Source organism: Perissodus microlepis, chromosome 17 (assembly GCF_051167445.1).
Source record: "Perissodus microlepis isolate ML-2025 ecotype Zambia chromosome 17, ASM5116744v1, whole genome shotgun sequence".
In the NCBI taxonomy this organism is placed as follows: domain Eukaryota; kingdom Metazoa; phylum Chordata; class Actinopteri; order Cichliformes; family Cichlidae; genus Perissodus; species Perissodus microlepis.
Genome location: NC_140477.1, coordinates 9,993,234 through 10,008,696, shown reverse-complemented (window position 1 = coordinate 10,008,696; position 15,463 = coordinate 9,993,234). Strand labels below are relative to the sequence as shown.

Here is a 15,463-nt window from a genome sequence, read left to right as displayed (position 1 = left end):
TATGAAGTCAGCTGATTGAATGTTATCTGATGCTGCACAGCTCTAGGACACAATGTTTGATATGGTGCACGGTGTGATTAAGAACAAGGCATAACGGGTGGTGGAGAGACAAAGCAGCCTTTGTAGAAAAAGAAATCAGCCTTAATTTTTTTTTGCTGTGAGTGTGCATATAGCTCAGTGTAATACTCTTGCCAGTAAGGTCGTCCTTTAACCTGCTGTTAATTTATGCTGACATCTGTGGCAGCTTTACGCCTGGCTGCTAAGTGTGCCTTAAGTGTCTTTGTGGACACAGTTTTGTGGCCACTGCTGCAGTGCAAATGCTGCAGCAATGACTGTCTGAAATAGTCAAGCTTCCATCTAGAAACTCAAGAGGCATTTTCAGTCACATTTTGTCTTGTTAGCAGATTAACATAAAAAAGTGATTCAAAATAAAAACAAGTAACGAAACCTTTGCTATGACCGGCAAATGTTGTGCAATTTATTTCTCATCAGATCGCTTTTGTATTTGCTAGCTGCACTCAGAGATGTGATTACCCAGCTACTGTGCTGATCCAAACCACAGCCTAGTAAAAATCGTATTCCTTTGTGCCTTAAGTGCAGCTTGTCTTTGTCCAGTAATCAAGTCTCTTCATCTCTTTTCTTTTTAGGTGATCCCATCATCCAAACCCTTGTTGACTGCCTCGCTTGCTTTATCCAGAGGGATGCCCTATTGATTCCTACTTTCTAACAAAGCCCATGGATTACAGCAAGGGTGTTGAAAAGGCCTTGATCACAGCTGCATCTCCACTATGACATATTTCAAGTCAAAAAGAGCCCAAGTTGAAGACTGACTGATTTTTTTTTTTGTGGGGGACATCCATCTTTTTTTTATTTTTATTTTTTTAATTTTGAGCATGTTTTTCTTTGATTAAGTTGATTTACTTGTTCAATCACACACATCTCTGTAGTGCACGCCACTCTTCCTGTCACCATGTACGGCAGTTCCCGTTCCGTCTCAAAGCTGGATGTTGTTGGATCCAATGGGAACGGGTCAGCATCTGGGAGTCCCGGTCGCTCCCCACGCCTGCCTCGCTCCCCACGTTTAGGACACCGGCGAAACAGCAGCAGCAGCTCCACTGGAGGACTTACAGGCACTGGTAAAACCTTATCCATGGAGAATATTCAGTCTATTAATGCTGCCTATGCAACTGGTGCCATGTACTTCACTGACACAGCTGAAGACCCGGTCGGCGTTGGGAGTCTGAGCAGTGGGTTGAATCCCTCGCTGCCCAAAAGCACCATGACCCTGGGGAGGGCTGGGGCCAGGGTCCCCTATGGGGTCAGAGCGGCTGTAATGGGGAGTAGTCCTAATATAAACTCTGGAGGAGGAGGTGGAAGTGGAGCGCTTGTACCCAGTGATGCAATAGCGTTCGGTGGGGAAATGCAAAACCAGTCTCCACAGGCGGCTACTGTGCCTCACTCTATGAGACAGGTAAAGTGCTGAATTTTCTTATTTTCAGGACAGAATTTTGTATATAGCATACCTAAAGTGTGGTAGAAGGGAAAACATTTTCAAAAGGTGCTGTATTATGTAAATACTCAATGGTGATTTTTCTAGTTCAGCTTTATGGTTTTGGGATGTCAAAATTCACTTTTCTCTCAATTTAAGCAAAATACAGAAATCTGAAACAAGCATTAAAAAAGAGAGAAGTGTCGGTGATAAATCTCAAACTCATTTTACACCATGAGCCACATGGGACCACTTTGGCCTCAACTGACCAGTTAGACTCCTTTTTCTGTCAGAGTAAAGAAGTTTAGAGAAATTTTAATATCAAAAAGAAATTTCAGCAATAAATGTCAGTTTTTGTGCATAGAAAAGAAATGCTGCTTTGAGCTTAAATTGTAAAATTATAGAAAAAGTTGTGCTAACTCACTGTGCTGACTGTCCTGCAATTATAAAATGGATAATTTTTGTTAATTGATAGAATGCCCTCTTTTTTTTTGCGATCCTACTGCAGTAATCATAGATTTCATTAGTAAATAGTGAATAAACAGGAACCTCCTGTCATTTAATTGTTTATCTGTTACTTATTTACTTTGGTGTAGTATGAAGTGCCATGGGGAAGGTCTGTATCAGTAAGAAAAGCTGTAAAACTAATGAAAATACAGTTAAAAAGTCTAAAATTTATGCGCTTCTTCAAAAGCATTTTCCAAAGCAATCCAGTTGGGCACTTTGGAGTTTTAGGCTGATCAATTATGGCCCCGTGCCTCATGTTTAACACCCGTGGTCTAGATGCAGCATGTGGGATTTTTTAGTTGAATGGTTAATTTTTCCTCTGAAGTCCGCCCTACACCAAATGAAACAACAAAAGTGTGGGCATTCACACAGTGTGTTTAAATAGACTAAGGTCTGCCGTCCTACTCCCTCTGCACTAGTAGTCATAACCTGCTAGCTCATCTCTGAAGAGTTAGCTCGCCTCCTCCACTTGTTTCTTATTTCTTTAAAAAAGCAGCAAAAATAAAATTTATCTCTTCAGCTGTAATTACTGTTACAGGGTTTTCTATTCTGCATTTCACATGCATGTTTTCCTTAACCTGGTCTACTTTTGCACTTGCAAAACTGGCTCTGCGCACAGCCTAGAAACCTCAAATAAGTTTTTCAAAGCCAAAGCAGAGTCTGTTTGTTAAAAATGAATCCAAGTTCTGTTTAATTCTTAATAGAGTCGTTCTGGTGGTATCATGAATGAAACATTGATATTTTAAAGATTTTCTCATTCCTGGTGAAATGTTTTATGTAGTATATGAAAGGAATTTAAGCACAGTTATTCATGACCTGCTAAAATACACTCAGTGGCCTCTGTATTAGGTACACCTTGCCAGCACTAGGTATTTCCTTCATAAGTGCCTTAACTCTTCATGGCATAGATTCAACGAAGTGCTAAAACTATTCTTCAGAAATTTTGGTCTATACTGATGTGATGGCATCACACAGTTGCTGCAGATCGATCAGGTGTACATCCATGATGCACCTGTTCTACCAGACTGTGCTATATTGAATTGAAATCTGGTGACTGTGGAAGCCATCTGAGTGCAGTGAACTAATTGTCATGTTCAAGAATCTGTTTGAAGTGATTTTAGCTTTGGAACATGGTGTGATATCCTGCTGGAAACAGTGTCCTCATCAGGAGATGGGTACACTTTGGTCATAAAGGGATGGATATCGTCAGCAACAGTGCTCAAATCGGCTGTGACAGTTAAGCAATGCACATTGTGAACTATGGGGCCCAACCCCTGGCAAGGAAATATGTTCCATACTATTACACCATCGCCATCATCCTGAACCATTGATACAAAGCATACCCACATACCTAAATGCAAAGTCGCTGCCATATGATTGGCTGATTAGATATACAAGCAGTTAAACACATGCACCTAATGAAGGGGCTGATGGGTGTATATCTAGAATACCCTGTTCTGATCTTCTAGCGATTAATTATTTGCCTTGTTAGACTTTAAAGGCAGTAACTCTCCCAAATGGCTGCGCATGTTTGTTTTTTCAGATTTGTGTGGAATTTCAGCGTCAGCTGTTGCTTTTGCACAGAGTGCTTCATGTTCAGTGTTGTCGTCCAAGATCACTTCACAAACTGCGAGCAGTGGCAGCTTCAAACAGAAAAAATGAAAATGATACGGATGAGCAGAAACTTTTAATATTAGTGGTGAAAAACATAGTGGACTAATACTGTTTGTGTGTGTGTTCTCAGGTGAGAGAAGGTGCAATGTCAGACCTTCAGACTCAGTTGAGAGAAGTGCTGAGGGAGAACGAACTGCTGCGCAGAGACGTAAGAACGCTTGTACTCGTACACCCACGCCTATGAAGATAAATTCATTTATAATGCAACATATGATATCTTCTGTTTGTTTCATTGTGACCTCCTGTGGGAATTGCTGTTGTAAGATTATAGCTATAAGGAGAATTTGCTTATGCAAACAAATAAACACATTTATTAACATGAAGTCACTGTGCTTGATTTTGTATTCTAACAGCTAGAGGCCAAAGAGTCCAAGTTGAGTTCTTCTATGAACTCCATTAAGACGTTCTGGAGTCCAGAGCTGAAGAAAGAGAGAGCGCTGAGGAAGGATGAGGCCACAAAGATGGCTGTCTGGAAGGAACAGTACAGAGTCGTACAGGAAGAGACACAGGTAGGGAAATGATGTGTGCGTCTGTGTGTGCTTGTTTATGTCTCTGTGTGTTTCTGTGTTGCAAAATCTAATACAGTGATTCATTGTTTATATCCCTGGACTGGCTTAGCTCACTGCTCAGCTGAAGAACAAATTAAGACATGGACAGAGCAGTATGTCAACTTTAATATCCTATTTAGACTTCAGTTATTTCCCCCATCATTTCAGCTCATCCTGGATTTGTAGAAAGTCTTTATAGCTGTTGCTTTAGACAGCTTTTAGCCTCAACTAGCTCTGACATAGCTCTTCCTCTTAGTATAGCACCATTTTTTTAAATGCAAAAATGCTAAAGAAATGATATCCTGATAATTTTTCTGGACTGTTCTGGTGGATTTGTCTTGCTGCTGCAAGGCATCAGCAAAGATGAGTAAACAGATGAAATAGGCTGCTTGGTTGGGGACTCCTAGCTGTCTGTTGTTGCTGAAGCCATCTGGATAAGAAAGTGATGCAGCAGGCTGAAATATTACACAAGTGATGACACGCAGACATGTGCACTTGCAGTCACTCACACTAAGTAACACAGCATGGAAGATGCTAGCAGCAAAGGGCCAGCAGTTTAGAGGTACTTCACAACGTGACTAACTGAGAAGATACAAAGACGCAGTTTCCCCTGTTGCCTTCTCCCTTTCTCGCTCTCTCACTTTCTTAAGCTTTAGAAGCGTTTGTTGCACTTAAGGGAACACAATGTGTTGTTGTCAGCTCACTTAATATTTTTACTTTACCTATCTCTGTCGGCTTCACTCCACAGGAAGAGGAGGTGAACTCAAAGGGAAAGGAGAAACTAGCACAAGCATAAATGACAACGCTAAGCAATGACTCTAAACTGAACTGAAAATAGAGTAGTGAAAATAAATAGGACAAATAATGCAAAATTGGTTTTTTTCTTTTGTTGTTTATTTATCTTGATACTCTTGTCCAATTCAGTGCATTTATAGACTTGCATGTCCAAGCCCAGTGTAAAAAAAAGAAAAATATGTAAATAAAAAATAAAAACAGAATGCAATGATTTTCAAATCTTATAACAGAAGCTGTCAGCTGATTTTAATTCGATGGGAGCAACATGTGTCAAAGATGAGAGATGGAACAAAAAAAAAGATGGAAAAATAAGCAGCTGTAAGAACATTTTGAAACTAATTATGTTAAATGGCAATAGATAGAATGCAATTATCTGGAATAAAATGCATCTGTAATTTCAGAATAATGTTCCTCATCTTAGAATTGCCACGACTATGAATAATTGAAAATCTAGAGAAATCTCTGTGCGCAGGGACGGAGGACAATACTTAATTTTGTATGCCTGTGGCGTTCAGGCCCTCAGATAGCACTGAATGAAATAACAGCCATGATTCTGATGTGGAGACCACTGCACAGGGTCAGGAAGACTTTTAGAAATCACCGTAAGTGAACATAGTTCACCGTGCCATCTACAAATATAGGTCATGCAAACAAAGTAGCAGCCAAGTGTGGATGTGACAGAAACACTGCTCTCTGGGTCAAAGCTCATTTAAAATGGACTGAGGCAAAGTAGTCAGACAAATCAAAATGTGAAATACTTTTAGGAAAAAATGGACATTGCGTCCTATGAGGTAAAAAGGAGCGACACCATCTGGCTTCTTATACGATACAATTATATATATATATATATAGCACGTTTAAAACCAGGGGGTACACCAAAGTGCTTCACAGTAAAAATAACAGTAAATGATTACATTAAACAGTATGTCATTAAAACAAGGTAAAATAGAGAAAGTAGAGAACACAAACAAAAAGCATTAGTAAGTAGAGATAGGGAGAGATCATGATTATCCAGAGAAATGAGTAGCAATACAGCAATTAATGAGCGGTGAGAATTAGTCGGAAAAGCCAAGTTTTCAAGCGTGCTTTAAAGGATTGAATGGAGTCAGAGGCACAAATGGTAGCAGGAAGACTATTCCAGAGGTTTGGTGCTATAGAGGCAAAAGCACGATCACCCCTAGTCTTCAGGCAGTGCCTGGGCTGGGCCAGAAGTAACTGACCGGAAGATCGTAAAGAATGGCTGGGAGTATAGAGACTGAGGAGGTCAGTCAGATAGTCAGAGGCAAGGTTGTTTAGGCATTTGAAAGTAAGCAGCAGAACTTTAAAATCAATACGAAATGTAATAGGCAGCCAATGTAAGTCAGAGAGCACTGGAGTAATAGAGGCAAACTTTCTAGTTCCGGTTTGGAGACGAGCCGCAGTATTCTGAACGAGCTGTAATCTTTGGAGGTGAGCAAGTTGGAGTCCAGAGTAGAGCGAGTTACAATAATCGAATCTGGAGGTCACAAAGGCATGTATCACTTTTTCAAGATCAGATATTAAGTGTTTGACCTTTGAAATTGGAAGAAGCCAGATTTAACCACTGAGGAAACCTGTTTATCCAGCTTAAATGAACTATCCAGACAAACACCTAGATTACTTACAGTATCTGTAAGAAAGCCAGCAAAGGGACCAAATCGGGCAGCTAGCTGGTCTCGTGGAGTGTGACTATCAAACACCATAATCTCAGTTTTCTTCTCATTTAAAATGAGAGAAAGGGCTGACAGCCGCTCTGTAACCTCTTTCAAGCAGTCAGACAAACGATTCAATGAAGCTGGCAGGTCATTAGACAATTGGAAATAGATTTGAATGTTGTCAGCGTTATAGCACTCGTTTCTCTAATGGTACGGGGGACTATGGGTGCTGAAGAGAATATACACATTTTAGAGCAACATGTGCCATCCAGATGATGTCTTTTAACTGAAATCCTTGCAAATTTCAGTAAGACAACGCTAAACTGCGTACTGTATCCAATACAACGATATGGCTTTGTAGTAGAAGAGTCCGAGTGCTGAACTGGCCCGCTTTCATCCCAGACCTTTCACCAGCTGAAAACATTTGGCCTATCATGAAACGAAACACAGGTTAAAGAAGACGAAGGACTGTTGAGCAGCTAGAATCAAGAATAGGACAACAATCCCAAATGTCCAGCAACTCTGTCCAGCACCTGGTCTCCTCAGTTTTCAGATGTTTGCAGACTGTTATGAACTTTTTGAGATGTGCTGCTTCAATAACGTTGCTTCAAGATGATCTTATTTGTTCCTTATAATGGTACATTTTCCAGGTTATATATGTTTTTGTGTTCAATTATGAATAGATTAAGGGGTTATGAGATTTATAAATTGTTGCATTCTGTTTTTTGTTTACATTTTATGTAGAATCCAATTTTTTGGAATTGGGGTTGTATTTGTTGGAAGAAGGTGATGGTATGTCTAGGTGGAGTTAAACGGTGTCTTAAGATGTTTTTAAGTGTAAATGAGTCATTCCAGGATTTGGTGGTGGCAGCAGACACCTAAAGCTTGTAAAGATCGTTGCAGCCGTACTTAATGTGAAGACAAGGCTTTATACTTGATTGGCGAGCTAACAGATGATGTCACATTTCTGTCATAGTGGTGTCACCAGTTCCTATAACATTTTACACATAAACCTGAACTGATCGTGTCATCCACTTTTGCTGATACAACCATGTCACTGGCCCATGTACTAGTTTGTCACATTGGCAATTTAACACCTGCTCTGATCTTTGCATGCGTGTGTGTTTGTGTGTGTGTGTGACAGGCTTTGATGTTTAAATGCGGAAAAAAAGTGGGAAAGGATTTCAGGTTGTGAAATTACATCACCAAATATTAAATCAGTGTAAGAGAAATTTCAGCCAGTTTCACAGGTGTTGGAACATGCGCGGTGTGTGCGTGGCTCCTGATAAGCTGAGTTTAGATGTGTGTTTTGCGTGTCCGCATTAATTCAAAGTGGTTCAGTGTGTGAGAATAGATCAAACAAAGGAGCACATGATAAGTTGATTAATCTATCATGTACTTGGCCAGCTGCCAGCCCTACACTAATCCTCAGCTGCCTTCACACACACATATGCACTGCTTTGTGCGTGTGCATGTGTGTGACTGTGCTGTGCCATAACAGTGAGTGAATGCACATGCCAAGGCATGATCTGTGTTATTAGAAAATATGTTCTGTACGCTCACCCCCCCTCTCCTTTCACTTTCATTCCCATTCTTTCCTCCAGATAAATCACACCCATTTAACACAATCCGTTTCACTGCCTGCTCTCGCCGTCCTGCCACTTTCTCTTTTTCTGTCTAATTCTTTCAGTGTTTTCTGGCTTTTTGTTTTCCTCCCACTCCCATTTTTCTCCCCTCTTACTCATTCTCCTTCTCTTCTATTTCTGTCATCACATGCTAAGTCAGCTTTCACATTCTCTTTCCACCCTCCCTCCTGCCGCTCTCTGTCTTCACCATCATCTTCGCGTTAGAAATCGAATTAAGTTACCTCCCAGTAATTTTGGGATATGTGAGTTTGGAGACACACGCACACACATGCACAGTGGCTCACGCCCCTGCTGAGGAATGCTCATCTCTTCTCCACCCTCTGTCTTTCCTTTCCCTCCTTTCCTCCTTACTTATTCACCTCCTCCTACATGCTCAGCCTACTATCTTTACCTCTGTTCCACCAGCTTCTTTCTTTATCTTTTCCTCTTTTTTCTCTCTGGACTTCCTTGTGTCTTTCCTTTCCTCACAAGTACATTCAGTGTCTCATTGTAAAAGCCAGGAAGACAGGCAGCCTTGATCTCATATGTATAGAGGCAAGATCCAATTAATAATATAGCTTGAACATATATATTTTGAACATGTGTACTTTATTTAGTGTTAAATCATGCAAAACTTCACATCTCATTTCATTCGATGAGTGTTTTTACTGCTTTCTTACATTAAATTGACTTATGATTGGAAAAAAATAGAGCAAAAATACAAAAATAGGCTTCACTGAGGCTTTTTGTGTGATGATGGAGTTAAAGGGGTTTGTTTAGTGTGGCATTCTTAAAGATTGTCTTAGCTCACTGCTAAGACAATCTTTAAGTTAGGATTTTATTAGTATAATATGAATACCGATGCTCTTGGTACTAGGGCTGTTGAGATAGCAATAACAGTAGAAATACACGATTCTTGGTAGTCAGTTCTATACCAGAACAAAATGCTTATCCTGTGTTCTTAAGCATAAACCCTGCTATTATGCCTAGCACCTGTGGCTAAGCTAGCAATGGCTACTCAGCAAAAAGTGCTTAAACCAGCATGACTCTCCTGTAATGAGGTAAATCTTTCAAAGACTGTTTTCCTGTCTAGCGATTGAGAAACACACAACAATGTTAAACAAACTCGCCTAACACCGGAAGTCAACTGTGTTATAGGAGGGATAAAACTTTGTTTGTTTGTCCTGGCTTCTATCTGTACCTTGGTTCTGGTACAGGTACCAATTTAGTACGGGTTCTCAACACCAATCCCTAGTCTTTCCAGAGCTCTGACAAACTCACAGAGGTTTTATGTGTCTTTCAGATGAAAACAAAAACAAATAATTTGGGCAAATACAGGAAATTTGCCAGGTTCTCAGTTGAATCAAATGAGAGGCTTTTGTGTCATGTCCATGCTGAGGTTTAGATTATTATTCTCCTGCTGTACTCTCATTTGCTTTATATTGTTTAATTTTCTTCTACTTGTTATCAAGTTATTCCTCCACCTGCTTATTGCTGACTCCCTCTCCATCTCTTCTTCGATAGCCTCACCATTTCACTCCTAGTCTGGGACTCCTCTTCTCACTCTTCACCCGTGGAAAAGAATAGACACACCATAGTCTCACAAATCTATTGATCTGCATACACACGTCCACTCTGTTCAGTGTTGTCTGTCTTACTTGTCACGTTTAGTGCACGGCCTTGCTTCACTTTCTGAAATGTGTTTGAGTGTGCGTGTTTGAGTGCGCTCACCCGATTTGTTCCACCCCTTTGATCACAGTAGGTAAGTACAATGTTTCGTGCAGGAAGAGGGGAGAGTGCGGGGAAAAAAAATGATGAAGGAATGTTTGGAATGCACAAGGGAAGCATCACTTTCCCTACTTTCTCCCCATCCTTTCCCTCTCTTTGTTAATTTGTTTCATAAACAAAGCAGTTTTATCTTTTTGTATCTCCTCTCCCCTGTCACGCTTCCTTCAGTTTCCTTTAAAAAATATGTGACTTCACACACTCACAATAGCAGTTAGTATTTATGGCGTCCAGCAACTCAGCATCATAGTTTCCATTTGTTGGTGTTCTCTCCCAAAAATAAATCCGTGCACGACAGAAGAAGTAAAAAAAACAGAACATGCTGCTATTTGGTCTGCAATCCAACCTAAATAATGAGATTAAAGTGTAATGCGATATGCACGTTGTGCTACACGTTGTAATTGTTAACAGGTTTTCCTCATTTTAAGTATAGGAGTCTTACTGCCTGCAGTTTGTCCCAGCGTTGAATCACCCCGTCTGAACAATGACCGCTCTGTCTGTCCATTTCTGGAGCTGCTAGAGGCAATCTGTCATCTACTGTACTCGCGGCGAGTCATGTGACGTCAGAAGCAACATGTGTGAGAATGTGTGTGAAAGACACTCAGAGAGAGAGAGAGAGCGACTGTGTGTATGTATGAAATAGGAGTTTTCGACCTGCTTGTTTTCTGATAGCAGCCTCGTGTCAGGAGTGGTTGTGATTATGTAAATGTGTGCGTGCATGTATGTGCTGTGCTCTCTATATTTATGCAGGGTGTGTTTGTGTGCATTGTCATTTGGATGTATGCATCTTTTGTTGTGTTTGTTTGCTGGATGTGAAAGAGAGTACCATGAGGGAATCTGTGTCCTTGTTGGCAGGCTTATGTGCACGTCAGTACAATTGGGCTTTTGTGTGCACATGTGTGTGTGTCTGTGTTTGTGTGTCTGCGGGGGCACAAAATGTGTATTGTTGTGTATTTGTATTTGCATATGGGTTAAGCGTGTATACAAATCACGCACATAGACACAGACTTGCAGGTGCATATCTTGCAGAGAACGTCTACGTACTCTGTACTTACTATTTTTATTTTGTGCATATGTCTCTACTTGCATGCAAAAATTTGTGGATTTTAAAGAATTGGAAGGCACATGTCAGTGTTGTGATGTTTGTGGGATTGTGGGAGTGTGCATGCACGCTCACCCATGTGTGTCTTTTTGTTTTGGCTGCCAATCGCTTTTATACTGCTGCACTGTTTTCATTCTTTTCAGTTATTTAGCTTCATAGTTAAGGTGCTGATGGGAAATAAAACTGTGTGTGTGTGTGTGTGTGTGTGTGTGTGTGTGTGTGTGTGTGTGTGTGTGTGTCACTGTAGAGAGGCAGAAAATGTTTTTCTCCCATCATAATATATGAATTTGTTGGCATTCCTCTTCTTACAATTCATTTAAAGTTGTCTAAGCATTGCATGTACTGCATATTGGTCTAACTTGAAGCCATAGGTGCTGTTTTCTGTTTATTTTTGGAGAAATGAATCTGTGAAAGTGTGAATGAGGCTGGATAAGTAAGAGGGTAATTCAAACAGGCAGTTGTGCACAGTTCCCGACACACCTGGGCGACATTTTCCCTTCAGGTGGAGGAATAGAGGAGATAAACAGAGAGGAGAAACAGAGAAGATAGTCTTTCTTTCGTGTTTCTTCTGTCATTTTTCCTTTTCTCTTTTGCCCTGAGCAGCAAAGTTGGATAGATAGAAACACAAACTGGCACTTGAGTGTATTTTCCACTTCATGAACATGGCAGTAAATCAGGCCTTCAGGTTAATGTGTAAATGGATGGTGCCACCAGAGCCGAGGTCTCTTCCCTCACTGCGGTGGAAATGTTTTTCTGAATCCTCAATAAAATACATTTATGAATTGAGAGATCACTAAATAGAGAACAAGGCACAGTTTGAATTAAAGGTAAAACATCAAACTAAGAGAAATCCTTTGGACTTTAGCTTCTGTGCTGACTGATTCAAAACTTACGTTGTAATCATTCCTCAGCACTTAATGTTATTACACCTAGATTTAAGTTTTAATTTCATTACTCCGAGCTGGCACTAAGATTGTCCTCATGAGCTCAAATGAGTTTAAATCCAATAGAATCTGACGTCGCCAATTGTTTCCTGTGTTAGATTTCCATTTACTGCACAGAAAAGAAAAATGTTTCCAGTAAGAGTTTCTGTGCCAGCTGGCTGTGAAAATGCTTCGCCTGGCAATCTGTATGCTGCCGTAGATTTAAAAAAAGACGGGGGTGGATAGTGAAGAATGGATCAGGAAGAGTGGATTGAGTAAAGATGTATAAAATGTAGCGAGTCAGAGGGAGGAAATCAGGAGAGTGGAGGATAGATCAGCGTGGAAGCAGGGGGGTGAGTGGTGAAAGGAGAGATGAATAGCACAGACAAATTGGGCTGAAGATTGCAGATGAAATGTAGAGAAAGACTGATGGGTGTTGATGTCACAGGAGAGAAAGAAAGACCGGACTTAAAAGTAGGTGATGAAAAAGAACGTCGGGATGTGGAAAAATGAAGGGAAATGTATGTGCATGAATAAAAAGTAAAATAAGATGCTATTGAAATAGTTGCACTGTACTACTTTCTTGTCATTACTGGCCCTTGATAAATATTTCTTTCTCAATAAACTAGACACCTGAGTCTTAACCACATGTAGCTCTCTGAGATGGGGGGGCAGATAAAACAGAAGAAGAGGAGAAATTACAGAATTATGGAAAGAGTCAAAGAGAAAAAGCAGAGCTTGAAGACAGATTTACTCTGTAAAGATTTTGTCCAGGAGTCCCACCTGCAGCCCTTCAGCCCTGTAATCTCCGGTGTCTCTTTTTCTGTTCGCTGATTCAGTCAGTCAGCTGAGTAAAATGGGTATTTCTGTTTGGTTAGAAATAAAAACAGAATTACTTGTTGATAAGCCGATGAAATTTCTTCTTCCTATAATTAGCTTATCGGGCGATCGTGGCTCAAGAGTTGGCAGTTTATCTTGTAATCGGAAGGTTGCTGGTTCGAGCCCCGGCTCTGACAGTCTTGGTCGTTGTATCCTTGGGCAAGACACTTCACCCGTTGCCTATTGGTGGTGGTCAGAGGGTCTGGTGGCGCCAGTGTCCGGCAGCCTCGCCTCTGTCAGTGCGCCCCAGGGCAGCTGTGGCTACAATGTAGCTTGCCATCACCAGTGTGTGAATGGGTGAATGACTGAATGTAGTGTAAAGCGCTTTGGGGTCCATAGGGACTAAGTAAAGCGCTATACAAATACAGGCCATTTATTATTTGGTTACTTTTGGTTTCAGCTCTATTTGTTATGGTAACGTTGAACTATAAAGGCAATTTCTGTGATCTGGAAATATCAATACAGCAAAATCGGATGATTGAAGAGGTTATAATGAAGCCAGGGCTTTAACCAGATTAAATCGAGCGTAGCGTTTGTTCAAGCATGACATCAGGTCAAGCTCAGTTGCAATCCCAGAAGATCATCTCAACTCAGTGCTAGCTGATTTCAGCTGATGGCTCAGCTGCTACCCTTCTACACATCCTATTGGTAAACCTCACATAAATCATGGTTTTGGTCATGTTGTGCCCAAATAATAATGTCACCCACGACTCACGCGCATTTATACTCTGTGCCATATTCGCCTGCATGGTAGGTTTTGCCACTCGTCCAAAATCTCTGTAGTAGTGCTGGTAACGAAATTGAACGTGATCTGGGAATCTTTGAGCTTCTGCACTGATATGTCATTGAAAAGCCACTAAAAGCTGCCAGAGTCATATACCCCTGTCTTCAGCCATGCCACCCACATGAGGTTATAAAAATTTATAGGGACACAATCGGCCAAAATTATACCAAAGCATGATTTGTGCCTCTTCTGAGGGCATAGTATAAATGTCTCTTTAGCCTGCCAACAGATGTTATGCATCTGTGAGCTGCTTTGCAACCCACCTCTAGCCCCACTTTTCCTTCCCTGCTGTCTCACAGTCAGTGGCATATCTGATTGGATCCAAAATGCCACAGGGAGAGTGCTACCATGAACTACAAAGAGAGATTATATTTCTACAGTATTAACTACTCTTCACTGGCACTCTATTAAATCCAGAATTCAATTTATAATCCTTCTCCTCACATACAAAGACTTGAATGATCAGACCCATCGTATCTTAAAGACCTTTTAGTACAATCTTACTTGCAGTCCCTAGAGTTTCTAAAAGCACATTGTGTGGCAGAGCCTTGAGCTGTCAGGCCCGATCAGGCAACCCTGAACCATCCCATAATTATTCTGTTATTGGCTCACGCTGCGGGGGAGACTTCACATGATGCACTAAATTTTTCTTCTCCACTCCTCACTCCCCATGTGTTTATTTGCCACTACCGCATGTCATTAACTTTTGTGTTCTCTCATCTATAGTTTGTGTTTTGTCCTCGTCTCTCTGCAATCTCCTTTTTTCTTTCTCTTCCCCCTCACCTCCCAACTGGTCATGGCAGAGGGCTGCCTCTCCTTGAGCCTTTTTCCTTTGTTTGGAGGGCTTTTCCTGTTAAAAGGGAATTCTTCCTTTTCATAATCTCCAGGAGAATGCTCACAGTAGATCTTCAGATTGTTGAACTTTTTTTCTAACATTGCAAAAATAAATTTCCATAAGTGTTGTTTTGATTTGGTGCTTTATGAATAAAACTGAATTGAACTGATCATCTGTTCTGCTCCGTTCTCACTGCCTTACGCTTGCCATTTATAGACATAGAAGGGGACATGTGTTGCAGATGGAAATATCAATCTCTTTTTCACTATAGTGGTTGATATTGAAAGCTGTTCATTTGGAAATAAGCACAACTAGTGTAAATGCAGGAGAATTTCATAATAAAAGCAGTATGTTAAATTGGGTTTCATACCTGATCTCATAGTTTTCCTTTGGTTTATATTCCAAATAGTTTTGTGCAGTTTAAGGGACTGCATTTAACCATATGTCTGATTTTTGGGGCGATCGTGGCTCAAGAGTTGGGCGTTCGTCTTGTAATCGGAAGGTTGTCGGTTCGAGCCCCGGCTCCGACACTCTCGATCGTTGTGTCCTTGGGCAAGATACTTCACCGGTTGCCCACTGGTGGTGGTCAGAGGGCCTGGTGGTGCCAGTGTCCGGCAGCTTCGCCTCTGTCAGTGCGCCCCAGGGCGGCTGTGGCTACACTGTAGCTTGCCATCACCAGTGTGTGAATGGGTGGATGATTGTGTATAGTGTAAAGTGCTTTGGGGACCTTAGGACCAAGTAAGGCGCTATACAAATACAGACCATTTACCATTTTTTGTGTCTTTAATTTAACAAGTACAATACACATTTTGCAGTTTCAAGAACATTATTACAGATGGTCAAA

At 40.9% G+C, this 15,463-nt stretch overlaps 1 protein-coding gene across 16 annotated transcripts in view; it reads left to right on the top strand.

Moving 5' to 3' along the window:
• LOC146369221 (ELKS/Rab6-interacting/CAST family member 1-like) overlaps positions 1-15,463 on the top strand; it is a 156,047-nt gene that overhangs the window by 8,921 nt on the left and 131,663 nt on the right. For all 16 annotated transcript variants that reach the window (XR_014797314.1, XR_014797317.1, XR_014797315.1 and 13 more), the window contains exons 2-4: positions 648-1,471; positions 3,741-3,818; positions 4,024-4,179. Coding sequence is in view for 11 of the 16 variants with exons in the window: in XM_084909639.1 (XP_084765765.1) it covers positions 971-1,471; positions 3,741-3,818; positions 4,024-4,179 (735 nt within the window). In the remaining 5 variants the exon portion in view is untranslated. The remainder of the gene's footprint in view (positions 1-647; positions 1,472-3,740; positions 3,819-4,023; positions 4,180-15,463) is intronic.